This window comes from Cannabis sativa, chromosome 8 (assembly GCF_029168945.1).
Source record: "Cannabis sativa cultivar Pink pepper isolate KNU-18-1 chromosome 8, ASM2916894v1, whole genome shotgun sequence".
Taxonomy (NCBI): domain Eukaryota; kingdom Viridiplantae; phylum Streptophyta; class Magnoliopsida; order Rosales; family Cannabaceae; genus Cannabis; species Cannabis sativa.
Window position 1 is genome coordinate 19,971,038 of NC_083608.1, and position 26,818 is coordinate 19,997,855.

Genomic DNA, 26,818 nt, shown 5'->3' on the forward strand with positions numbered 1-26,818 from the left:
TATTAGAGTGGTAATTACATAATTTAGTAATTACACTATATTTTAAGAGCATTGCTATTAGGCACCAGTGGTGCCTAGCACCTTTGCGATTTGTCGCGTTGCGATTAGTTAACGATACTCTCTAAAAGTTATTATATTAAATTATATAGGACCCGATACTTAGTTGGACCAATAGCGATATTGACACATAGGAGGGTGTTAGGCACCACTGGTGTCCTTTAGCATTTGTCATATTTTGAAATGCAAAGTGTATTTGGATATGAGGTGGTAATTACATATGAATTCCTAATATCTTGTTTGGCAAAATAGTTAGTAATTACATGGGAAAATAATATTTTGTAGTAGTTAATATTTAATTTAATATGGAAAGTTTTTAGTAATTACATAGTATAATTACATCCAATTCTCTGGCCCCCATGAGAATTGGAAAGTATAATTGGAATCCCTCAATTACTTCCAATTACACAGTTATAGTGTAATTACATGGTCAGACAAACATGTCAAATTGTGTAATTACCTCTAATTACACACAAATCCAATTACATTGTGGCTTTCCAAACACACCCTAAATTAAATTATATGGACTAATTTGTAGTATAAATACTTAAGTTTAATTTTTGGCGGTAATAATACTTAAGTTATATTTTTAGAACTCTGTTGATACCTGACCATTAAATATTGAACTCTGTAAGTACCTGACCGTGAAATATTAAATTATTATCCACATATCATTTTCTTATTGGTGTATTTAAATTAATTTTTAAAAAATTTAATGATTTGTACTAATTAGAAATTGTCACGTCGCAATTTACTTAACTCTTAACAGCTATGTACTTACAAAAGTTTCAAAATTATAACTTAAGTATTATTACTGTCAAAAATTAAATTTAAATATTTATACTGTAAATTAATACTTTAATATTTATTACGAGATATATTATAAAATTTTATAACTATTAGTATAATTAAATATGTATTTTATATAATTTAATATAAAAGTATTATATATTGATATTCTTTAATTATATCAAAACAATATAATATTAATAAAAAAATTATTAAAAAATATTATTAATGACTAATATTTTTTTAAAAAAATATATTATAATTAAATATCACATTTCATATAATTTTATAAAATATCTTTAATAATCATCATGAAGTAATACCTGTAAAAAAAATGTTAGAGACTATTAATACTCTATAATAAATAAATGCATGTTACAGACTCGTTTTATAAGAAAATGAATTCAGATCGACCTACGAGAATCTCTCTGATGTTGGAGATCTTTTTGTTTGAATATAATTTGGCATGTGATGCTCATTTGTTTTATTAATTTCGGCTTCAGGATTTTCTGTCGTATTAGAATTATTACACCATTCCCAATAATTTTGCCTCGGAGCTGATCTTTGAATCGTGGGGCCTTAGTATAATAATATTTTTGTCAGGGGCCTTTTCGATATAAAATATATATATATTTTTAAATTGAGTCTTTTCTTATTTAGATTTTTTAGATTGCTAAATATTATTTAAAATTTTGTATTTTACAAAAATTATTAATTAGACTTTTTATTTTGTTAAATAACAAAATAAACCTTATACTTTCTAAAATGGTATAAATAAAATTATGAATTAACCTTTTCTCAAAATAAAATTTAATAATAATCCGATCTAAAGGTATTATGACATAACTGTTTACATTTTTTATATCTGTTCGTATTAGGAATTATTTTCAAGTTGGCTATATTAAAAAAAAATTATCAAAAATTAAACTCAGGATCATATTTTTATCATTTTAGATTATAAATGGTCCATTTTATCATTTAACAAAATATAAAGTCCGATCAATAACATTTACAAAATACAAAGTCCAAAATAGTAATTATCCATTTTAGACAAATGTGTAAACCGTGTATGAATTGTATTTTATAAAAGAAAATTTTACTTAATATATTAAAATATTAAAAAAAATTACAGAAATACGTTAATATAAGAAAAAATAATGTTTACATTTTGAAATTTTTTATTTATAGAGATACGTATTTAGTAAAAATAATAAATTATTTTTTATATATATAATTTATTTATAGGTGTATTATATTTATCAAGAGTTTGTTTTTCTGAGTTTTTTTTTTATAGTTATCGTGAGAGTGATTTCTCGTTGTTGTTTCAAAGCCATAACATTCATTTTATACGATCTCTCTAAGTTTAGGGTTAGAATAAAATGAACTTTCTAGAAAAAGATAAGGAAAAATTACATAAGGCACTATTTTTTGTAAAACATTTACATTTTTACGTTCAAAGAATGTTTTCTTTTTACATTTTTACGGTTTTCCAAAAATTAACACGAAAACAACATAAAATCAACAAGAAAACTACATAAAAGTAACATGAAAATAATAACATACACATAACAAAAAATCAACAATAAATTAACAAAATTACAACATAAAAAGAACGTATTTTATGTAAATAAAATCAAAAAAATCGTAAAAATATTTAAAATTCCGTGAAACTGTATTTTTGTAATTTTTTTGTTGTTTTTATGTTTTTGTGAAATAATCCCAAAAGATAGGGAAATTTACATAATATACTTATTTTTGCTATTTTTTTTACATATATACTGTGAAGCGGTAATATTTATATTTTTACTGTGTATATTATTTAATTTTATACGACATGCTTTTTCTTTTTTTTTGACAGTATATGGCAGCTTTTTTTTAAACTTATATATATATATTTTATAGTGACAAAAGCTGTCACTTTTAATTGAGTTTCATTTTACTTTTTGATGAAAGTGAGTCACACTCTATGAAATTGACAACACACCAACTCCTATCACACCTATTATTATATCAGCCATTGGTCCATGTCGTCCCTACTCATCACATTCACAACCACAAACAAATTTAACTTTCAGACCAAATATTTTATCAAACACTTTTCCTTCTAAACTATTTGCATAACAAGAACAACATGAAGTACCTGTTCTTTTTAGAAGATGGGTGGACTCATATGATGAACACGAAGATAAGGTGTCATGTAATAGTAATTGCTCTTCTTCTGTTCTTCTTCTTCTTCTTCTTCTTCTTCTTCATGGGTCCTTTTCTTTTGTTTTTCTTTTTTTTTTTCAAAATCCATACACTTATCATCTTTTTTCTCACTATCTTCCTCCTTAAGTTCTCTTACTCTCTCCATTAACATATAAATTTTTTATTTTATTTCTTGTTCAGTTCTTCTTCTTCATCTTCTTCTCATTTTTTTTTAGTTTTTTTAATTTTTAGTCACACTTTTGGGGGAAATAAAAGAGTGCTTTTTTTATTTTGATTTTCTAGATCTGTTCATGCAAATATAGGTTCTGGTACTTCAAAGAACACTAAATCAAAAATACCCTCAATCTGTGTTGGAGAACTCCGACTCTGATTTTGAGTTTGAGACAAAGTTCCAAAGTCTCCCAAATCTGATAAGGTTTTCTTCTATTGATCTTGTGTTGTTTTAGGGGTTTTTTCAAGTTGATTATATTTCCTATTTCTTTTTTTTTTTTTTTTTTTTTTGCATGTTTTTTTTGTTAGTCATAGTTTATAGTTTTCTGTTTGTTTGACTCTGTGTCTTGTTGTTGTTTTGGTTTTATTTTGTTAACTCTTAGGGAAAGGGTAAACACCAAGTGAAGATTGTTCAATCAACTGATTTGTTTGAAGACATAATTAGGAAAAGGGTTGTCGAGGTGTGTCATTTCATTATTTTAGTTTTAATGTTTTTTTATGCTTGTTTTTTATATTCTTTATTTTTTTTTTTTTGTGTTGTTTTAGTAGTGTTTTCTTATATTTTTTTATAGGATTGGGAATCCAAGTACACCCGATCGGAATACTACCATTCCAGAATTTTTTTTATGGTTGTTTTTTATGTTCTTTATTTTTTTGTTGTTGTTTTAGTAGTGTTTTCTTATGTTTTTTTTATAGGATTGTCACATTCTCTTGAAATAATTATGTTCTTTTTCCCATTGTCCATTGCTCTTTATGAGAACTAGTATAGATTCCATGTCATGTCATTTTTTACAATATTTCATTTATGTGGCCTATTTTTTATATTAAAACAACAGTAAAATAACACTACAAAACAGTAATTTGTTGTTGATTTAGTAATTTTTTCTCTTTGCCAGATTTTATGGTTTTTTCCTGGTGTTTCTATGATTCTGGTGTTGATTTGTCCATCCCCAACCATGAAGGAGAGGTGCCGTTTGTGTTTTGTTACTGTTTACAGTATAAAAGTAAATATATTGGGCATGGACAGTATAAAAGAAATAAAAATGGGCTTGGACAGTAAAAATGTAAAGTTTGTCGTGTCCCAGTATTTTTGAAAATATTTAGTAAAAAATAGTATTTTTGTAAGTTTCCCAAAAGATAATGGCTTCATAATCACAACCTATAGCCGAAATCAACTATAGGCCCAATGAGTTTGATTTTTGCTATATTTATTTCATTTAATGAAACTTTCTATCTTTTTTCTAAAATACTATTTTTTTTATTCTAATTATTTAAATACCAATTTTATCTATGTAATATTAACTATAAAAAAAATTACTATTTAAATATATTAATAAATTAAACCTACAAGGTGTTTTAATTAACAAATAAAACCTCTCTTTTACTTTCTTCTCAAATTTGCCTTCCTTAGTAAAATTCATAAATTTATTTAGAATTCTAATTAATTTACTTAACTAATTAATTGAGCCTACAAAGTAATATTATCCCAGATAATGTAAGGACCATGGACATATGTAACCAAGCTCCTAATAAATAAATCTAAAATTTACCAAATGAATTTTCTCGCTTATTAATTACCACTTTACACTTCAATTTATTTTATCCTTCAAACATTTAGCTCATTGTAAACGATATTTCGAAAAACTAATATAATTATCAAAATGAGCGCTCTATCATTTATCGAGTTTAGTCAAGCTCAAAAGAAACCGTTGTTTCACTTCTAAATAGTTATAGAAGCTATAGATTCCATATCATGATTATTGATTAACACTCTCACTCAATTGCACTACCGAATTCCCAAGATGTAAATATGGGCTACTCCTACAATAAACTGGTAACGAACAAGTCAAAGAATCCGTATAGTACAATTAAACTAGAACTTAACCATCTCAGGATTGAGATCAATTGATCTACAATCAACTAAATGATATTGACTTAGAAAAGATATAATAGTAAATTTATGATATATTCTCCATTGTCAAAAATTGGTCCAATATGATATATAGCCAATACATTTGATACAGATTTACTTTGCTAACATCCTAAAAAAGACATTCCGCTTATCCAGATTTAAGTAAACCACATCGATGATTATCACGTTAGTACAAATTCAGTGCACTGATAAATCGCAAGACTAAATAATTTGAAGCATATAATCACAATAATTTCACTTGTGATGATATCACTATAATTATGAATAACTATATGTACAGAATTTAATAGAACTTATATAAACTTATAATTATGTAATAAACATGTGAACAAAACATATGACAAAGTCAAGATATGATTTCTAATCTTTATTAATAGTAAATAAAATTACATTGAATTAAGTATTATTTAGGACATAAAATCTCAACAGTGTCGTGTTTGACATCTTTTTATTTTGTGTTAAATCGTCTCGACTTATTTTTGACCCGTGTTTAATTTTTCCAATTCTAACTTGTAAAATTCGTGCCGTGTTCATATTTGTATACCATGTCAAAACCCATTTTGCCACCCCTACATAAAATCTGTGTGTTCAATATTTCCACTTCAATCTCTCTTTTTTTCTTTATATTTTGTGAGTTGTTAGAAAATCCAATCAAATAATAACACAAAATCACATAAGGAATACCTTTCATATTTGAAATTGACAAATCTTTCATATTCCCTCTTTTCACAAATCATCTCATCACAGGGATTCATATGTACAAATTTTAAAACTTATTTGGTTTTTTTTATCAAGAAAATAAATTTTATTAATCAACTACAAAATTACAACCAAAACAAACATAGCCACAAAAGCACTCACTCTCTATACATCATTCAGTAAGTGTGTAAGTAATCTTTGTTCACAAAAATTCAACTTTCTATATTTAACACTATTGTGAAATTTTAATTACGTAAGTGTACGTATGTACGTATCGTTGCAAGTAATATATTCACACAAGTGAAATTGAACCACAAAGATTATACTAAACAATTAAATTTCTAGTTCTATCTAGAGTTATTATTAAAAGCCAATCAAAAAGATTCAATCTGGATTACATTCTACTTTCATATCCAAGTAGTTTATTTCTTCACATCAATGGGAGTATAGTGTGAAAGGGAAAGATTACTGAGATATCCAGGTAATTTAGTAAATCTTTATTCTAAGTGAAAATGGTGATAAGGTCTATGAACCTAGATGGCACTAGACCAAAAATGCATATCATGTAATGTCGAAAGGGGAGAAAGGGACCCGGAAATATTCATGTTAATGTACAACAGTTTCTGCAAAGTGTGTGCATGAATGAGCTTTCCTGGATTCACGTAAAGAAAGGAAGATCTTAGAAACAAATATGGGGAGGAATGAGCTTTCCTGGATTCATGATATTATTGGGATCTAAAGCTGCTTTGATTCTTTTCATGGTCCTCAAAGCCTCTACTCCTAGTTCTTTCTCAAGATACTGGTAGACATAAAAACAAATTTTAGTTAGAATAGTCTCTCAACTGAAGAATGTACCTAAAAACATTCTGACACATGTCAAGACTGCCTCAACAGTTGACACAATATTTCTTAGCCAATGAATAATTTAAAGCTATGAAAGTACTACCTTCATTTTCCCGGTACCAACACCATGTTCACCGGTACAAGTTCCTGTTTAGTTGTCAAAGACACACGAAACATGTCAGCACAATTGTTGTTTTACAGTAGATAACGTAATATTTTGAAAGGAGTAATGATATCAAGTAAATTTGACACACATATGAGATAACAAATTTCAATTAACTAGATTTATTTAAGATGAGTCTCACTTGTTAAAAGTGACTTCCCACATAATTGTGCGGTCAAATTTGTGCACAATTCATGTGTGTACATATCATTACTTTTTTAAAAAGTGGATCAATAAAAATGAACAAACATTGAGGTATAATCAACATCTACTTACTAAACGAAACACTAGTCACAAAGAAAGAAAATAAATAAAAATAATCATAATTATAATCAAAGGAATTTTAGAGGTAAGAATCAATGAATGATGGTATTTTAAAATGGCACCAAAATAAAAGAAAAATCAGACAGAAATTTTGCTGATGTAAAATTGATACTTGGTTGATAAAAGAGATGAACAGATGTACCTTCCCTCGCCAAAGCAGCATTGACCATTAAATGGTTCAATCTCTCTGCTTCTTGTCGTTGTTCTTCTTTTTCAGGATCAAAAAGGATAAGTGTGTGGAAGTTTCCATCACCAGCATGAGCAACAACTGTGCTGTCATTAGGAGCAAACAATGAAGACAGTAAACAGCTTGGAGGCTTGGCCATAAATTTCAAGCAACATATTCCAGAAAGATAATCATTCTGATGTGTTTGTGTGTAGAAAAAATAAACTTGAAAAGACAATACCAGATCAATGAGGACGCAGCCAGCTCCTTTTTGGACTCCGAAATCAGTTCTGCAAGGTGTGAAAGAGGAACACATACATCCTACACAAAATGAGCACTTTTAATGGAAGATAAAGAAAGATTAATTTTGCTAAAGTATAAAATGTGATTGGCACAACTATAAGAAAAAACTGTTATGCAGAAAATGGTCCTGTGGAAAAGCGAATAGCAGCCAAAAGATCACTGGACTTTATATTTTTTTTAAAAAAAGACCTTTAGTATAATTGAGATTTCTAACAGCAGTTTATCTGGGAAGAACAAAAGAAAAGAAAATTATATCCTGCAACTCACTGTAATCATTGCCTCGTAACTAGGTACCATTGCAAAACAAGCCCAGAGTGCCTCCTTTCTTATCTGCACGTAACCAAGACTTGAACTGAGTAACAATAATAATTGGTGTAAATAAGAATCTGGCCACGGACGGGACGGGATTTCAAATGACAAACTAAGAACTATTTATTAGTGAAAAGAAAATATGAACAACATACAATAATAGGCTTGTGATTATGATTCTTTCAAGATTATCCTTCAAGAGATAAGGCAATCCAAATTCAATTGAACGGCACAGGCATCGAAACAAGTTATTCAATTTTTAAGGGGAAACGACAGCAGAACTATAAACACTGGCATTGAAAGGTAGTTGTTATAAAGGTCTAAGTTCTTTACCTTCCAAAGTTCCTTTTTTGCTTTTGGGTCTTCTGTAAAAACAAAGTCTGAGCCATTGTGTTTGGAAGCAATCTTTTGAACAATTTTTGCTTGCTCGAGGGCATAAGCCTCTAAAAACGGTTAGGAAATTCAGTGCAAATCACATCAAGCAACTTTTAAAAGCAAAACCATTATTAACATTTGACTATTAATCCCAATAGGACAAATTCAATAATCTAATTCACCTGTGCCAATGAATTCAAACATTAAGGTTGGAGTTTCGGGCAAATTCTTTCCATTGGCAAGGTTGATAGCCTTGATTTGAACTTCATCCATTAGCTCTACCCTTGATACCTTGCAAGAATTAACAGAAGAAACTGTTAAGAAGGTCAAAATTCACAGCATAACACAGAGTCAGATTCCTACCTGTATACCAGAATGCATAGTAGCAATAGCTACATCTGCTGCATCCTTTATAGAAGGAAAATTACACATGGCAACCTGCAATACATTGAGCTTTAAATCAAATGCATCTTGTATGAGACAGTATAAATTTAAATACATAGAAAGAACTAACAGACAGTAAATCATCCCCAAGTAAGCAACTGAATGTTGTACAAGTAGTTGGGAATACAATAACATATTCTTTATACATAACTAAATGTCTCTGATGTAACATACTGTATGCATAAACTTTCAGTAAGCATCCATTATAAAGACTATAATACCTCATTATTCAATAGGGTAAATAACAACTGATTTCTTTGTTTTGTTAAATAACACTTCTGTATTTTGCAAAATTAAACATAATAATACCTTGAGCCCGATTTTTTATCAAACTTTTTTACGATTTAGGATTAGATTAGAAATCAGACCACAATAGTTAGAGTTAGGGAAGAGAAATTCTTAGGATTAGAAAGATGAAGTTTTAGGTTTAGGGTAAAAACATTTGACAAAATGATAGGAATTTCCTATCATTTAAGTATAAATAGTGGCAAAATAGAGGATAATAGCTAATATATTGATAGTGGAAATTAAAGTGAACAAGGTATTGGGTATTTGAGAGACCCAGTGCTCTCCCAAGCCAAGAGCAGTAGCTCTATTACAATTTCATATACTCTCCCAATAATCTTGTTACAATAACCTATGTACCCTTTTTATTTATCTTAAGGCCTAACACAAAACTTGGGCTCGAGGTATTATTATATTCTATTTTGCAAAATTTAAGGTTTTTAAATTATCATTTAACAAAACAAGGGTCCATGTATTTACTCTTCAAAAAACTAATAGAAATAATGTGTTTTAAGATGCATCCAACAATTTTTTAAACCTACATTTTAAGCAAGTTCTACAGATTCCATATGGTTTGAATATAGGAAATCTCAAGTTGAGCGAATATAAAAGTAAAATGAGAAAGAATTAACATGTATGTCTTGTCATGAATGCAACATTGACAGGAAATTACAAAAACAAGCAAGATTCATTGTCAACAACCACATAAAATTATTCTAATTTGTCCAATTAAGCCTTTGGTAAATAAGGACAAGGGTAGCAACCACTGAGTGTTGTGGAATTTTCTGAAGCCTAAGAGTGACTTCTGTTATTACACCTAGAGTTCCTTCGCTTCCAATTAACAGGCGAGTCAAGTCATACCTATTTATACAAATATGAGATTAACGATATTGAAAATTCATAACACCAATACACAAGGTACAAAAGCCTTTAAATCAAAATGGTTCCATTTAAATGACAATTCAGAAATCCATTCGTATTATCCACTGATTTGGCCAAAGTATCTAAGGCTCATTTATTAGGAAAATACAATCTAAGGTTTGAATACAGGTGACAAATTTTCTCTGGTTAATGCAAGGATAGAGAAGATTAGATAAATATATGTAATATTTATGAACAATAAAATCACCCGGATTAATTACTATAATTTTGGCATCTTAATTTACTTACCATAAGCCTTAGGTAGCATTTCTCGAGAACCTTTTAAATGAAGGAATGTTGTACTACTTTTTATGTAAAAAAAAAAATCCAATATGTAACTGTGTTAATATTTTTCGAAACAGCCAAGAACACCAAAATCCATATCAGAAAGTGAAGTATAAATTTGTAAGCTACAATAATTTATCACAAAAAGGAAAACGTTTGTTTGTTTGTTTTTCCTTTGCCGATAAGATTACTGAAAATACTGTCGCTACACCAAGAGAGGGTATCCCTATTTATAATGTAATAGTTCTCAGGGTGTATTACCTGGAATTAAACTTACCCTGCGGCACTCTTACGTGCACGAGAAGCTGTCTTGACAACATCTCCATTGGCGAGAACTACCTGGAACAAAATGGCACAGCTTAAAAATTTGGGTATCACAAGGAAAAAGCTAACAACCTTCAAATTTTAAAAAATAAAAAATTAATAAATAAAATAAAATCAAACCACCTTAAGATTAATGACATTGTCGCGCATTGTTCCATACCTACAAGCTTAAAAAAAATTCATTAAAATCACTATTTAGTAGCATCAAAACTGTGCTTGGGCCTCTTGTTCATAATGCTTGGTAAAATATATATATGTTTTACGTGAATAAGGAATCATAATATTTTACATGATCAAATATTCAAATTTTTAAGGCTATTGAAATGTGTAGTGAAGATACAAAACTAACATAGGTTTTGTTAAAGAAAAATTATAAAAAAATAAGTTTTGTCTCTTGGGAATCTTTGTACGCAAGTGAGTTTTTTTTTCACTTTATGTACCAACGTTGGGCATATTAAACATTCAAGAAATAGCTCACACTTTGTTGAAAGCACAGGACTAAGACTAGAGTTGATATACTCATATAATGGTCTAAATCCTTAACCATATGAACGATATGATTCAGTTAAAAGAGAATAGATACCCTCAAATATTACTACCAAAAGAAACAAAGCAGGAAAGTTCAAAGATTTTAATTTTTTTTTTTATTTTCTTGTTTAGAAGAGGCAAAACTACCTGACAGCTAATGAACCAGAGCAACGTGTGGCACACATTCCCCCTATACTTGCACCAGGCCCTGCAAATTTTTTAATTTTATGAAAATCTAAATAGCAAACATTGACCTCCACATGACAGGAATTGAAAACCATTCATCCAGCATGTTCTCCTCTGCAATAACAAAGAAACTAACCTGGATCAAGGGGAAAGAATAGACCATAAGGCTCCAGGTACTCATTAAGCTCCATCCATCCAATACCAGGTTCAACAACAACATCCATGTCCTCAACATGTAATGCTTTAACTTTCTACAGTTTGAATAATAAAAGCAATATAAGCAGAATAACAATAAAAACTATTTAAAAAATACAAGTTCAACTAGACAACCTCAAGGTCAATTCTAATAAATTGTTATTTTTGAGACAATTACCAGTCATATATTTCATAGGAAATTATCAAAGCTTAACAGTAGTAGATCAATGAGGAGAAATGCCATCAGCTTAAAAATATAGATGAAGAGAAAAAGAACCAACAAAAGTCAAAGATTAAAAAAAGAATATTCCATCATTGAATTTTTCATTTTCTGAAGACTATATGTACAAATGTATATTTAATAGTATCAAAAGAGAAATAATAGTAGTAGTGCAGTGAACAGCATATTAATTTCAATAAAATGGAATAATAAATTCTCAAGACAACATATACACTTAATTCACTGTGTTATATTGATGAGGTCGAACCAAGTGAAGCTAATTATATAAATTCCATAGAAATATTTCTTGAATCACGATACACCTAACAAAGAACAAAAGCCAAGAAGTATAAAACTAGCCTGATGAGTTTCAAGTTAGAGAAGATAAAAATGTTATCTTAGCAGTAGACTTCCTATGATTATCATCCTGTCCATCCAAGTACTTATGAATTTAAATCAGCTAAGGTTGGAAGGCAGGTATTAGCACAGTTGCCATGCCACTAAGTGGGTTCAAAAGAGAGATTTCTCTAAGTTAGGCTTATGCCATATCCAACAACAGTTGCAAGACAAAAGATTTTACTTGTATAATTACAAAAGCAAAGTTATGACGTTATGTTCAAGATTTAAATGACAGAAGCGTTTTCATTTTGGGAAAAGACAGGTGTATCTAAAGTTTAATGCTAAAAAATACTTAGCACATACTTTCATCAACGACATGTCAATGCAAACACCTCCATTAGGAGACAAGGTGTGTCCTTCAATTGATGTGGCTCCACCATATGGTACAATAGGAACCTGCTCATGAATTACCACAAATCATTTAAGTATCTGATGAAATTATTTATCAAACTCCAGCAAAGTAGAGAAAGCAAATAAAGTCTGGATACATAGACACAAACAAAGCACTATCTTATAAAGCAAGGAGTAACAACGAGACATTTGAAAGAATTCTTTGTATATGGAAGAAAAGAAAACTTAAAAGAATGCAGCAAACTAATAGAAAGTGGAGAAGACCAAACCTTATGCTTATCACATAGCATGACTATCTTGGACACTTCCTCTTCACAACTGCAAAATTACAGCAAATTTGGTAGAGAAAATAAGTGAAGTATAGAAAAACATGACAAGAGCAAAGAAAGGCTAAATGGACACATGCAATAGATCACAAATTTAATATGAAACTCAATTAGCAGTACTAAAGATATTTTATGAAACAAAGGAACCACTCAATTAGCTTTAAGACGCTAGGTACACTATTAAACTGCAGATAAACAACGGTCACCTGGGAAAAACAACAACATCGGGGATGTTAACGGCTTTGTGGAAGCTATGTTGTGGTTTACCATGGGTATACCTCTCATCATAGTCCATGGTCATGTTATCCTGCAAAATAGATTATATTATACATCTGCAAAAATGAGAAATGGTATAAGAGATACCATGAGTTTCAAGGTAAGATATAAACACACAAAAGATTCATAGAAACAGTATACTCTTACTTATCTTTTCCTATCTTAAAACAATTAAATCAAACATCTATTAATAAATTGAATAAGAGTAACAATGATACTTGGCATATAGCCTTCAATTCAGCAATAAGCTCTTCTGGAACTTCCTTGTGCGAGCCCTTCACCACATAGTCGGTGGAGCTACCTTTGCCCCCCAAAGTGACACCTCTGAGATTAAAAAAGTAACTACAACTCATGATGAACCAAATATTTCATAAACCGTGAGCTGATAAAATAAGTCTTTTAATTCACGGTATATCTATAAAATTAATTTATTTATTACTTAATTGACCATAGACCAATTTCCCTTTTTACTTAGGAGTATTGAACAATCATCCCATAATTCTGAGTTTCATGTTACTTATACCAAGAAACATGTCAAATATGGAATTGGAAAACCCTATTTCGATTGAATGGGATGACATTTTTTCATTCTATCAAAATCACATACCACTTAATTATACTAAGGCAAATTGAAACACAACCAAATAAAAGAATAATAAATATAACTATGTTGATCAACTAAGAGTAAGAACAAAGTTTTTAAAAAAGTATGCAAAACAATACAAACATATGAATAATCAATCATTAAAACAAATCAAAAATAAGGGAACACGACTCACTCACCGAGAATCACAAAAGGAAGGATTCGAATCAGATGTGAGGGAAAGTGAGCCAGCTGAGAATGCAAGCGCCAAGGGAAGCAGAGAGCTGGACCACCACAATGAGCATGGACTAGAATTCCTGTACCGAAAATGGAAATCATTGATGGTGGGCGGTGGTGGTACGTTGAGTGAGCTCCTGGTAAAGGTGTGGGAGGCAGAGCTTCGGAGATTGAGTTTGAGAGAGTTGTATAAGCATTTGGAGTAAGAGCGAAGTGAAGAAAACCATGAGGACGATGACGACGCCATTGATGACCACGAAAGCCTTACCTTAATTGAATATGAGCTTCCATCTTTAATGGTTTAAAAGTCTCAAAAAATGTTTCACGTAATCTAAAATCATTTGGTACTTTTTATTTACAAATTTTAGACACGTGGTACCTTTTTCTTACACGAAGGAAAAGTGGAGGGGGAGGAAAGGGTATGAGATATAGGAGTGAAAAGAGAGTCAATTTTGACTTGTTTAGCATAAAACAAAGGGGAAATTTGATTTTTATACTTAAAAAAATCTTAATATTTTATTCTTAAACCAATACATTTCAAACTAAAAAAAATATGACACTTTTATCTAAAACCCAAAAATACCCCTCTCATAGCCCAATCCCATCTCTCTCTACTCGTCTACAACCCAAACCGAACCACAACCCAAATCCCCCTCTCACCACTGTCCACAACGCCGACCCCCTCCCAAACCAAAACCGATCTCCCACCGCCGGCCTCCTTTTTTTTTTGTGTGATATATGTTTTGGAGTATTGATAGGTATTGATTTTAGGATTATAATGTATATTGTATGTGTTTATGTGTGCACCGTGAGTTTTGTTAGATTTAGGTTCGATTTTAGGTTCAGATCTAGGATTTGGGAAAATTGTAGTTTAAGGAAGACGATGGCCCGATGGGGTCCGATGGGTTCAATGGGTCTGATGGGGTCCGATGGGGGGTCCGATGCTTGAGAGTTGGGAAAAAAATTGGGTTGGGGTCCGATGGGTGGGTCCGATGGGGTCCGATGGGGTCCGATGGTTGGGGTCCGATGGGGCCCGATGGAGTCCGATAGGTCCGATGGGGGGTTCGATAGGGCCCGATGGGGGGGTCCGATGCATATGCGGGTTGGGAAAAACGGAGCTGAGTTATGAGAGTGGTATTTTTGGGTTTTAGATAAAAGTGTCATATATTTTTTAGTTTGAAATGTATTGGTTTAAGAATAAAATATTAAGATTTTTTAAGTATAGAAAATCAAATTTCGTTGAAAGGAAAAGATAAGGAGATGAATTTGATCTCCCTTCAAATATCTCTCCAAAAAGTAGGAGATTGAAGATAAGACAAAAATAAAATTATATAATTATCCATCAAATAAATTAAAAATATATTTTATAATTGGGTAAATATTATTTTAGACCCTGTATTTTGTAAAAATTATTAATTGGACTTTCTATTTTGTTAAATAATAAAATAGACCCTGTATTTTTTAAAATAGTATAAATATGACCCTAAATTGATTTTTTGTCAAAATAAAATTTAGGCTAATTAGGATTTTTGTCCCTGAATTTTGATATGTACCAAATCATGCCCCCTGAACTTTTAAGATCGTTAAAATGTCCCCTGAACTATTGAGATTGTTAGATTAAAGGACTTTTATCTAATTTCATTCAATTTTCCTATTTCAGTGATTGTTTATGTACTAAATCATGCTCTTCATATTTTGATTTCTACCAAATCATGCCCCTCGAACTTTGACATGTACTAATATTTTTTCTAATATTAGCAGGACGCCATGACCTGTAATTTTGTTGCCCATAATGTGGCTAAGTGAACGTTTACCCACAAGAGATTTGGTATTATTTCGCTATCTACCATCCCCATAAATATATTATGTAATGACCGTCAGGTGTAATTGTTTTATTTATTAAAGTACGGATTTCTTAAAAAAATAAAATAAAATATACAGTTAAATAAAATCAAAATATTAAAATTCAGACAGAAAATATAATAAAATAATCAAAGTGCTATGGAGTTCAGAATCACAATAACTACATGTTCCAAAAAAAAATGAAAGATTAGTTTCTTCTGGTACCCAAAAACAACCCATTTTACATTCACGTAAAGTAATCCTTAAATAAACAATAATATTAGTATATAATATAGTTCACTAATTAGTTTTGTTCCAATCCAAAAAAAAAAAAGGAACAATGGCTAAAGTTACACAGATCTGCAAACGAACAGTAGTAAGCACAAAGCCAGTCCCACCTGGAAAATACCACCCATTATCAGTTCTAGACCGTGTGATGGAGAAAAACAACCTCAGAATGGTGTACTATTACCCATCCATGAGATCATCATCATACCACAATCATGATGACGTGGATGACGAAGAAGACGACGATGAGGACGATGATGATGATGGTGGGAGGGTGGTAGATATAGAGAGGTTGAGAGAGTCTTTGGCTGAAATGTTGACTAGTTTTGCAGCAGTGAGTGGAAGGTTGCAAAGAAATGAGGAGAATGGGGAGTGGATGATAAAGTGTAATGATGCAGGAGTAAGAATGGTGGAGGCTAGAGCCCAAGGGAGTGTGGAAAATTGGTTGAGCTGTGTGGATAGGGATGGAGAGCTTAACCTCGTTTATTGGGAGGAGTTGTATCATAACCCTTATTTTTGGTCCACTTTCTATGTCCAGGTACCTAAATATCTTATAAAAAATAACTCTATAATACGCTCCCAAACTGTGTTTCAAAGTCTTTACCCACCTTTATTTGTTTTGGCTAAAGTTTTTTAGTTCCATTTTTTTCATGAATATATATGTTATATAGATATGGGTAAAATCTATTTTGGATCTTGTTTTTTTGCAAAAGTTATTGATTGGACCCTCTGTTTTGTTAAATGATAAAATGGATCCTACATTTTCTAAAATGGCAAAAATAGGACCCTGAACTGTTTTTTTATCAAAATAAAATTTAATAATTATCCTATCTAAAGGTGTTATGACAAAGATGTTTACATTTTCTGTATTTATTTGTATTTTCAAGTTGGTTATATTAAAAAAAAAATTGTCAAAAATTAAGCTCAGGATCCTATTTGTACTATTTTGGAAAATACAGGATTCATTTTGTCATTTAACAAAACAGAGAGTCTAATTGGTAATTTTTGCAAAATACAATATCCAAAATGGTATTTACCCTATAGATGTCTATGGTGACTTGTAAATTTTGAAAGTTTGAATATAAAATTAATTTTCAGCTAAATATTTGAACTTAATTTTTTATACTGGGAATTATTTTCAAAAAAAAAAAATTAAAATTTATAAATTGACCTAAATAACTACAACTTATAATCATAAAGAAAAAAATAAACTTAAAAATTCTTTTAGAAGTAAGGTATAATAGCTAAAAAGTAAATAAAATAGCTAAGAGTTTAAAATTAAGCTCCATCAAATACTTTAAACCCTTAGCTATAATACATCATCCCAAATTTTAAGAAATTTTTCTCAAGTTCAATGAATAATGGAGAAGTAAACATATTATATATTTTTTTCACTCTCTTTTTCATTTCTTTAATTTATTTTTATTATTTTTCTTACTCATTTGTGTATTTTTCTTAATTTTTATAAATAAAATATATGTAAAGATATAATGATATAAAGAAAAATATAAAAATATATGTATTCTTTAATTTATTTTTGTGTATTTGTGTATTTATTGTTTGGACACTTTTTTTAATTTTTAATTTTTATATGTAGTACTTAAAAAATTTGTTACGTGTGTAATAAAATATTTTAATTTTCTTAAAACAAATACTTTAACTTTATTTTTATTTTTGATGTGGTAAATTATTCTAAAATTGTGCTCTTGAATTATTGCATTAATGTACATGATTATAAGAAAAAATAAACTTAACTTTTTTTCTAGATACGGAAAAAAATATAAGTTTATCATAATGAATTTTTTCAAGGGAAATTTGAATTTCTATGCATGCATTAGGGGATAATTTTTTTTTCTAAACTTAAAATAGGGGGTATTGGTAAAATGAGATAACATTTACTTAATTCTCTCATTAATCCCCATTTGAAATCTGCCATCTCTCTCTCTCTCTCTCTCTCTCTCTCTCTCTCTCTCTCTCTCTCTCTCTCTCTCTCTCTCGGTGCCGCACCCACACATGCAGACCGCCCCCCTCAACCCACATCCCCCACGCCGACCGCCCGAAATCCAAAAATGTCTAAGATAATTATTTTTTTTTTCAATTTTTTCCTTTAATTTTTTGTGCTTAAATTCATGAAATAGAATAATATGTTGCAATTTTGTGTGAAATCTGTTAGTTGGGGTTATATTTAGGAAGATTAGGAAGAGATCTGTCGAAAATGGAATTTTTTAGATCGGGCCCGATGGGGGCTTGGCTGGAGGTTGAAGATGACTACCTGATGGGCTCGATGGGCCCGATGGCTTGATATAGGTCCGATTATAGGGTCCGATGAGCCCGATTCCTTGGGCCTGATGGGCCCGACGGGTCTGATTCTTTGGGCCCGATGGATCCGATGGGTCCGATGCCTTGGGCCCGATGGGTCCAATTTACGTTTAGGGGAAGATGATGAGAAGAGAGGAGTTGATGTAATTGAGGGAGGGTATTTTGGGGAAAACAATAAAGTTGTTTAGAAATGTGGAAATTGCATTGTATACCCACTTTACTTTATTTGTTTTCATTTTTACCTTCATTTCTATATTCTTTAAAATATACCCACTTTTATTAATAATATCCCCATTATACCCTTTAGATAAATATAAATCATGTGTTACATTTAAGTAGAGGGCAAGGCTATATTAGGCAACCCACTCATAAAAGTGAGTAAATTTAAATGAAATATAATATGAGGGTATTTTTGATTAATGGATAAAAAAAGAGGTATTCCTCAACTTATCTCTAAAAATATTGGTAAGTATAAGTTTAGGGAAATTTTTTTAAGATAATGTAAGCATAAAAATTCAAATTTCTCTTTTTTCAAAGGGTGCTATAGAGTTAGCCTATATTACTTTACATAGATTTTTTTTTTTCTGAGAATTAAAAGATTTTTAGTTAATTACTATAATTTATTTAAAATTTAATTGTTGCAATTTAGAAGATTGAGAGTAAAATTTATTGTGAAATATTCTGAGTTTTATTGTGAGTGTAGCTTTTTATGAGCACTTTTTGATTTTGTAAGTTTGATTTTGATGGAAGCAGATTACAGAATTTGAAGAGGGTGGATTCGCAATTGGGCTGAGCTGCATTCATCTACTGGCTGACCTCACTTGTGCAACCATGTTCATCAAGTCTTGGGCCCAAACAACCTTCTATGGCAAAATGTTGGCCTCCTATTTTCACCCATTACCTACAAGAAACCTCACTACCAAAAAAATCCACCATGTTCCTTACACTCCCTTGATCAACCATTATAATTCCACAATTGAGACTACTAAATCTATTGCAATAATCGACACAAAGTACACAACTGTGTCCTTTTCATTTTCAGACAAAAATGTTCGGGCCTGCATTAAATCGGCCCAAATGATAAACACTTCAAGTCAAACAAGCCCATCACCTTTTGAGGCCATAGCTGGGCTTTTTTGGGTATGTATTAGCAAAGTAAAAGGAATAACAAATGGGCTTGTGAACATGTCTTTGTGTTTGGACATGAGGCGTGTTCTAAATGTGGATAAGCGTTTTTTTGGAAATTGTATGGTTTATAACCAAGTCAATAATCCTAAGGATGTTGTCCTAGAAAATGAGTTGTTGAAAGCTACCAATGCAATAAGAGATGTAGTGGTGAAGATGGACAATGAAGGAATCATGGATTTGATCGAGTGGCTCCAACACAATGAGAACAAAGATGTTCCATTGATGAACGGCTGTGATCTAGTTTGTGCTAATTTAGATGTGGCTAATCCATACTTGGCTGTGTTTGGAGACATGGTTGAGCCTATCCGTGTATCTTATTATGTTGAGCCAGTAATTGGGTTAGGACAGGTTTTAATCCTTCCTGGTCCACCAAAGGAAGGTCCACTAAGTAGGGTGGTTATGGTTACACTTCCAGAGGATGAACTTAAGAAGCTTTGTGAGAATGATCTTCTTTTGAGTTTCTCTCCAAGTGTTTTGATGGGACTAAATAAAAGTTAGTTTCCTTTCCTTATATATATTAATGCATATTAATATATCAATAAAAGGCCGATTAGGACTAGGTGCACAATCTTACAATCATTATGCAAAAAATAGTTTATAAATAACGTTCATCTGCTATAATTAATAATGTTTATTATAGATAATTATGACTTTATTACATTCAAGATATAACCGTGTTATTTTTATATAATATATTGTTCTAAGTTCAAATCCTTCATTTTGCACTCTTTTAATTGTGCTAAGTTATTTTTTTTATGATTATGACTAAATATATATTATTAAGTTTTTGAACTAAATTTATAGTGATTTTTTAAAAGATTTTTAATATTAATTTGACTTTTCTAATCACATTACATACATTACTCATATACTAAGGTTGATGTTACGTGCAATGCACGTATAATTAATTTTTTTTTTGGCTTTTTTATTTTTATACTTCAAAACAATTTTTTTTTTTTTGCATTTTTACGGAATTTTACATAGAAACTCTTATTGCAACTAGCGCTGCAATCTAAATTGCAACAAAAAATCGTATAGAAATCCTTATTGCAACTAGCGCTGCAACCACTTTAGAAACCCAAACCGTAATTTTTTTTAAAAAAAAAGTTAAAAAAAAAGTATATGGTGTAATTCCTTTTTTTTAATTAAGTTCAATTAGGTGATATTAAGTGCAATACATGTATGTTTATTTTTTTTAATTTTTAAATTGGATTTGAGATTTTGATCTTTAAAAAAAAAAATTAACTATTGCTACATTGGCGTGTCATTTGGATGTGATTATATATACACATATTTTTTAAAATTTTTAAAATTTTTAAAATTTTCTTAATTAGGTCACATATTTAATAATGCATATATTGTAATTTACTATATTCTTAACCAAAACTCACATAATCAAATTTGAGTGTGTCTTTATATAGGCGTAAATTTGATATAAAGGTTTTTTATTCCCAAACTTTACAAAAAAAAAATATGGTGTTTGAATCGATTTACCATAATGAAAATGGAAAGTAGTCAATTCCTTATTACAATCATGTCAATTTAAAATATAAAATAAATAATAATAAAGTTAAAAATATGGTTAAAAATATTTATAATATTTTAAATTTAAATTTCTTTATATAAAATGTTTACATATTTTTTTTTTATTATTTTAATTTAAAGTTAAACCAATAAATTTAAAAATATGATTAAGAGAAATTATCTCATATACTATTTTTTTTTAACTTTTTTTTTTTTTTTTTAAATTTACGGTTTGAGTTTCTAAAGTGGTTGCAGCGCTAGTTGCAATAGGGGTTTCTATACGATTTTGCAGCGCTAGTTACAATAGGAATTTTTATGTTGAATTCCGTGAAAATGCAAGAAAAACTGTTTTAAAGTGTAAAAATGAAAAAGCCCCTTAAAAATATTTATAATATTTTAAGTATTTTAAATTTAAATAAAAATTTCTTTATATAAAATATTTATATAATTTTTATTTTTAAATATATATAATAATATTATAAAATTAATAAAGAATAGATATAGTCACACTCTATATAAAATAAATATATAAATATATAAGAAGTTATTTATAAATATATTATTTTAATAACCGTATTTAATATAAATAAAATTTAAAAAACTATAATTTTTTATTTTAAAATTTTTATTTATTATATTAGTATTTTATGATAGATAATTTAATTGATTAATTTTGTTTAGAACTATTTTCAAAAAAAAAAAAAAATTGTTTAGAACTTTATAATATTTTTACTGCCACTAAGGGTTTTTAATTTTAATGTCGAATTTGTCACATCTTTTCAAACCGTTACATATAAAAGTTGAGTTTTTTGGGGTGTGTTTGCCCTAAAATCAGAAAAATTGAGGACTAATTTGGAAAGGAAATAGAGACAAGTTGATGAAAAAATATACAAAAATTGAGGGCCAACCATGCAAATAAACCATAAATCCATTAAATAAACACAAGCAAAAAGATACTTTTATGCAACTAACTATGAAAGGTCAAATTCCACTGAAGTTTTGATGCTTTCATTGCACTTTCATCTTAAACAAATCGACCAAGTTTATTGAGCACTAAAAAAAAAATCTTTTAAAACTAAGAATGTTCAAGCCACCATCGAACTTTTTAGTCCCATATGGTGTTTTGTAGGGTAAAAATAAGAGAGAAAAGCACCATCAATATCCAATCATATACTTGGTCTGTGAATCCCAAAATTCCTTGGTTTGCTTCAAGATTATCACTCTTTCTGCATTCATTCTCTCCTTCCAGTAGTCCTTGCACCTGCAAAATGTTATTGAGATTTAGAACGGTAATAGTTTTTCGCTATAAAATGAAATGGCGATTATTGGTACTTTGTTTACCTTCTTTTTAATAGCATATCAAGTTCCAACATCTGCACTGATTTCGTATATACTCCAGCCTAAATGAAAAAAATAAAAAATAATAATGACATTTATTAAGAGAAGTCATGACATGAAGAGGAATATTTTTTAAGTTAAAATATATGAGCTTAGGACATGACACTATGAGAAGAAAGAACATTCATCAATGATCACATTTCAGTGAGTTTTTTCATGATTTGGCTGCAGAGCTAGAATCTTCGAGGGAAAAGAAAGTAAACGCTGAAACAAGTGCGAAGGTGCACGGATTAAAATGACTAATTAATCTTGCAGTTTTCCTAATAGATCTCAAACTGTATGCTCTTTCCTAGCCAGTACTTGTCCATTTCAATCACAGAAATAAATAACAGAAAAGGGATCTTTGATTCTGTACTTGATACAGTAAAATATTGGATACACACCTCTCTGCAAATTGGGCACTTTGATTCTCTACTTGCTGTTTTTAGTCCTTTGAAGATCATCACAGACGCAGCTGAGCAAGCACATGCATTGCAGAAAAGATGGCCACAGCTCAAAGCACATGGGTTGAAAACCATTTCCTGCCAAATTATCACATTACACACATTAAGAAAAAAGTGTCACTATCTTCCATTTTGCAACTGAAATCTGAAAGACTGAGAGGAAGATCTTACCAAGCATACAGCACAAGTAAGATCATAGTCCAACTTTTTAGAATCTGGAAGTATCATAGTCATTACAGGGGGCGTGGCATCAAGATCACTCGAAAAATGTCCAGAAAGCCCACTGACATGTCCCCCATCCGATGTGTCCAGGTTTAGATAAAAAGCACCCAATTCAATAAGCCAAGGTGATTGCAAGAGTTCAATATGTTCTGATTGCATCTTTGATCTGAAATTCTTGCCATTTTCAGAGCAATGTATCTGCAGTAAAAGAGTAAGAATCATCAGAACAATTAATTACATGATTACATAAAAACAAAATGAGGGAAGATTAGTAGACTATGATTGGCTAGGCCATACTTTATCATACTTCTTAAGGATCTTCCTGATTGCAATTGCATTCATTGTAGCATATTCAATCAGCATCTTTCCTTCTTCTACCATGTTCTGTTGATCATTCTTGAAACATTTACGCAATTGCATTAAGTATCTCTGCATTCCAGTGGAAATGTGAAGAGGACGGAGGTCTCTGACTCTGGAACTAAAACATCCAACAATCTCTAAGGCTTCCTTCATCAACTCTGAGAAAAACGTCTGATCACACACTAAGAAAATGGAGAAAAAGCTTCACTCATTAGAGAATAAAATCACTTATGACGTACAAATTTCAAACTGATAAAACCCATATAATTAGGCATTAACTAATTCTAGACTAAACATTATGGTTTCAGTCACTATAATAATAAACCTCTAGGGTCTTTAGACCAAACATCTAATTGTCTTCCAAAGTCAAACAGCACAGAATTAGTATGACAGGGAAGAAAAAGCTTCACTCATTAGAGAATAAAATCACTTATGATGTACAAATTTCAAACTGATAAAACCCATATAATTAGGCATGAACTACTTCTAGACTAAACATTATGGTTTCAGTCACTATAATAATAAACATCTAATTGTCTTCCAAAGTCAAACAGCACATAATTAGTATGACAGGGAAGAAAGAGCAACATATTCCTTACATTCTCTGAAACTACATGGTCCAGTTGAAAATCCTTCCCTTAAAGTACAATAAACTTCCTCATTGATGTTGACAGTAGTAGTGATAAAGATAATAAAACAAATACATGCAAGCAATTTCCCATTAACTTCAACAAATTATCAAGCCGAATAAAGAATACAATTAATAATTGTCTTATTCCGGCATAAGGAGATTCTGCTGAGCACCCATAACTGAGATACCAAAATCTTGAACTTAATCCTAATTGGTTAGTTTCTAATACAACGACAAAGATTTTCTAGGTAGGAAAGATAGATGCTAGTCAAAACTTAATTCAAACTTAGTACCATATATTTAAGAGCATTGTATTGTACAAATCCTTGAAAAAATATTGATTAATCAATTTCTCTCAATACGTGGGCACACCATTATACTATTAGTACGGCATATTCTTCCACAGGCATTAAATATACAAAACCGAAGATCCTAAACAATATTTATAATAATAAATTATTGATAAAACCTGCATCTTTATATATCTTCACACATAAAGAACAGAATAAAACAATAAATAAATAAAAATCAAAAGAGAGAGACTTTACATGGGCAGGATTGACATTGACATAATTGTTGCTTAGCAGCTTGATTGTCGTCATCGCAAAAATCCTCCAATTGTTTACAACTCCTACAGCTCTTGAGAACTTTTTTGAGCCGCTTATACTCAATATGGGAACAATTATTAATAGATCCTTCTTGCTCCTTCAGCAAATACTCTTTGAATGTCTCCCCAAATTTCATTGTCTTCTAAATTATTATTTAAATAAACAATTTAATCAAATTAACAGCAAACCCTAAAAAAAAAAAAACCTTTCGAATGAACGAATAAATAATACTATTAATGGTACACTTATATATAGTTTTAAAAGATTTAATAATAATCTAGGTTTAGATTCTCTGATATTCTTGAAATTTTCTCGAGAACCAAACAAGGGGTGTTGGGGAAAGGTAGAATGGAGTGGTAGTTTGGGATTTGGTTTGTTGTGATTGTGAAAGCCAAAATGGTAATGGTGTACAGATTTTAAAGGTATCCAAAAAGGGAGGTGATGGAGTCACCGCAATATTCGGATACACATTGGCGTTAATAATCATCATCTGCATTAATTTTTATTATTTATATAATACACTTTATTTTATTTTTATATTTTTAAAACAGGAACAAATTACGAGGCTTTGCCACGTGTCTCATTGGCTGAAAGTAAGTGGCCGCCACTGAGTCACTGAGAGAGTGACTCCGCCCACCCCTAGGACGAGCGGGAAGGCGCAATTCCCGTCCCCATCTCAACAACCCATTAATTCATTCACTAAATTAAAGCTTTTCTATTTGCCTAAAGCATATCTAAAGTACTTAAAAAATATAATATATAATTTATAATATTACTAGTTTAATTAAAATAGTAAACGGTGAGAGAAGATATGGGTTCATACCCAAAATCTATAATTTATAAGTTCATTGTAAGCTAAAATAAATCTACTTCAGGTTGAACCCATAAACATTATAAAAGAATTCAAAGTATAAAGAAACAAGAAGAACTCAACTTTTTTTAAAAAAAACAATAATCATGAAGAACTCAACTCCCGTTCGCAAATAACAGAGAATTGTCATGTGGTAATTTACTTCATACTTAACAGAGAATTGGCGAAAAGTTCTCTCTTCATCCCCATTCTATTTGGGATAAGGATAAATCCATCTCAAAATCAATTGACAATGAAAATAGTAGTTCATTCATCTTATATATAACAATTTATTTTTACACATTATCAATGAGGACTAACTCTAATATTAATCACGTTTGGCCCTAGAAAGTATGGGTAGAATGAACGACCTTTAAGAGACTATAGGGCCGAACGTGACATTTAAAAGAATCCCACAAGGTCAAATATCAAGAAATTTGTGGGTGTACACGTAAAAAAAATTTGTGAATTTTGAAACAGGTTAAAGACCCTAACACTGAAAATTAGCACACATTGGCCGAAAAGTCTCAAATAGAGGTTAAAGAGGAGACAACGAAAGTATCTTTTTGGATAGACAACACTTTGACTTACAACGGATCACAAACGACTTTTTTGGACCGGTGACACTTTGGGCTCACAACGGATCACAAGTGACTCTGATAATAAGATGAATGAAGTTCCATCTCAAAACCAATTAGCAATGAAAGGAGTAGTTTATTCATCTTATGTATGACAATTTATTTCCACACATTAGCGAACTAACTCTAATAATTTCCTATCGGAGATGGGACGGGAAATCCCTTAATGGGGTGGGTATGAGACAGGGAATCCCCTAATAAAAAATAAAGTTTATAATAAAAATTTAAATATAAAAATATTAAACTACATTAAAATTAAAATATTACACATTAATTATTATTCAGTAAACTAATTATCATCCAAAATTTAACTTAAAATTTATAAAAGATAATACTAATATACTAAAAAAATACAAATATAAATTATAAATATAAAATAAAATAGTAAACAAGTCCTATCACGGCGGGGAGTGTCACCCTATCCACACCCTGTTTATTAATTAGGAACAAAAAATAATTCTCGTCTCCATCTTATTTTCATTTAGACGGAAATTTCTCGCCCTATTAAAAATAGGTCCCTGCAGGCTACCCAGAAAAATATGCATCTCTAATCCGAATATATAAAAAT

General features: G+C 30.2%; 4 protein-coding genes across 11 annotated transcripts; 2 read left to right on the top strand and 2 right to left on the bottom strand.

Annotated features, from left to right (window-relative positions):
• The first annotated feature begins 2,410 nt into the window (after positions 1–2,410).
• LOC115699094 (uncharacterized) lies at positions 2,411–4,386 on the top strand. 7 transcript variants are annotated; one of them, XR_004008295.2, is made up of 3 exons: positions 2,411–3,469; positions 3,648–3,725; positions 3,837–4,386. XR_004008295.2 is itself a non-coding variant. In XM_061102526.1 (3 exons), exons 1-3 carry the CDS (start codon positions 2,978–2,980, stop codon positions 4,356–4,358), a joined length of 342 nt encoding a protein of 113 aa, XP_060958509.1. In that variant the 5' UTR covers positions 2,411–2,977; the 3' UTR covers positions 4,359–4,386. The 7 variants fall into 7 exon arrangements, 1 of the variants encoding a protein (XP_060958509.1); XR_009684047.1 differs by having other exon boundaries at positions 4,161–4,386; XR_009684050.1 differs by having other exon boundaries at positions 2,411–3,049; positions 3,357–3,469; positions 3,648–4,386.
• Positions 4,387–6,222: 1,836 nt separating this feature from the next.
• LOC115699092 (D-lactate dehydrogenase [cytochrome], mitochondrial) lies at positions 6,223–14,323 on the bottom strand. Of its 2 annotated transcripts, XM_061102525.1 has the most exons (18): positions 13,903–14,323; positions 13,338–13,443; positions 13,050–13,150; positions 12,787–12,835; positions 12,470–12,562; positions 11,489–11,603; positions 11,314–11,374; positions 10,762–10,798; positions 10,592–10,653; positions 9,873–9,969; positions 8,743–8,817; positions 8,562–8,670; positions 8,338–8,447; positions 7,963–8,025; positions 7,634–7,713; positions 7,369–7,499; positions 6,843–6,886; positions 6,223–6,695 (listed from the first exon to the last, which is right to left on the bottom strand). In XM_061102525.1, the coding sequence occupies exons 1-18, from the start codon at positions 14,184–14,186 to the stop codon at positions 6,576–6,578; spliced, it is 1,737 nt and encodes a 578-aa protein (XP_060958508.1). In that variant the 5' UTR covers positions 14,187–14,323; the 3' UTR covers positions 6,223–6,575. The 2 variants fall into 2 exon arrangements, 1 of the variants encoding a protein (XP_060958508.1); XR_004008293.2 differs by lacking the exon at positions 6,223–6,695 and having other exon boundaries at positions 7,369–7,494.
• A 1,722-nt stretch (positions 14,324–16,045) lies between these two features.
• On the top strand, positions 16,046–23,543 carry LOC115701011 (protein ECERIFERUM 26-like). The gene is made up of 3 exons (XM_030628697.2): positions 16,046–16,607; positions 19,142–20,069; positions 22,670–23,543. The coding sequence occupies exons 1-3, from the start codon at positions 16,122–16,124 to the stop codon at positions 22,735–22,737; spliced, it is 1,482 nt and encodes a 493-aa protein (XP_030484557.2). The 5' UTR covers positions 16,046–16,121; the 3' UTR covers positions 22,738–23,543.
• LOC115701312 (probable E3 ubiquitin-protein ligase BAH1-like) lies at positions 22,011–25,248 on the bottom strand. The gene is made up of 6 exons (XM_030629068.2): positions 24,703–25,248; positions 23,461–23,705; positions 23,113–23,361; positions 22,882–23,019; positions 22,442–22,500; positions 22,011–22,361 (listed from the first exon to the last, which is right to left on the bottom strand). Exons 1-6 carry the CDS (start codon positions 24,896–24,898, stop codon positions 22,256–22,258), a joined length of 993 nt encoding a protein of 330 aa, XP_030484928.1. The 5' UTR covers positions 24,899–25,248; the 3' UTR covers positions 22,011–22,255.
• Between the last annotated feature and the right edge of the window lie 1,570 nt (positions 25,249–26,818).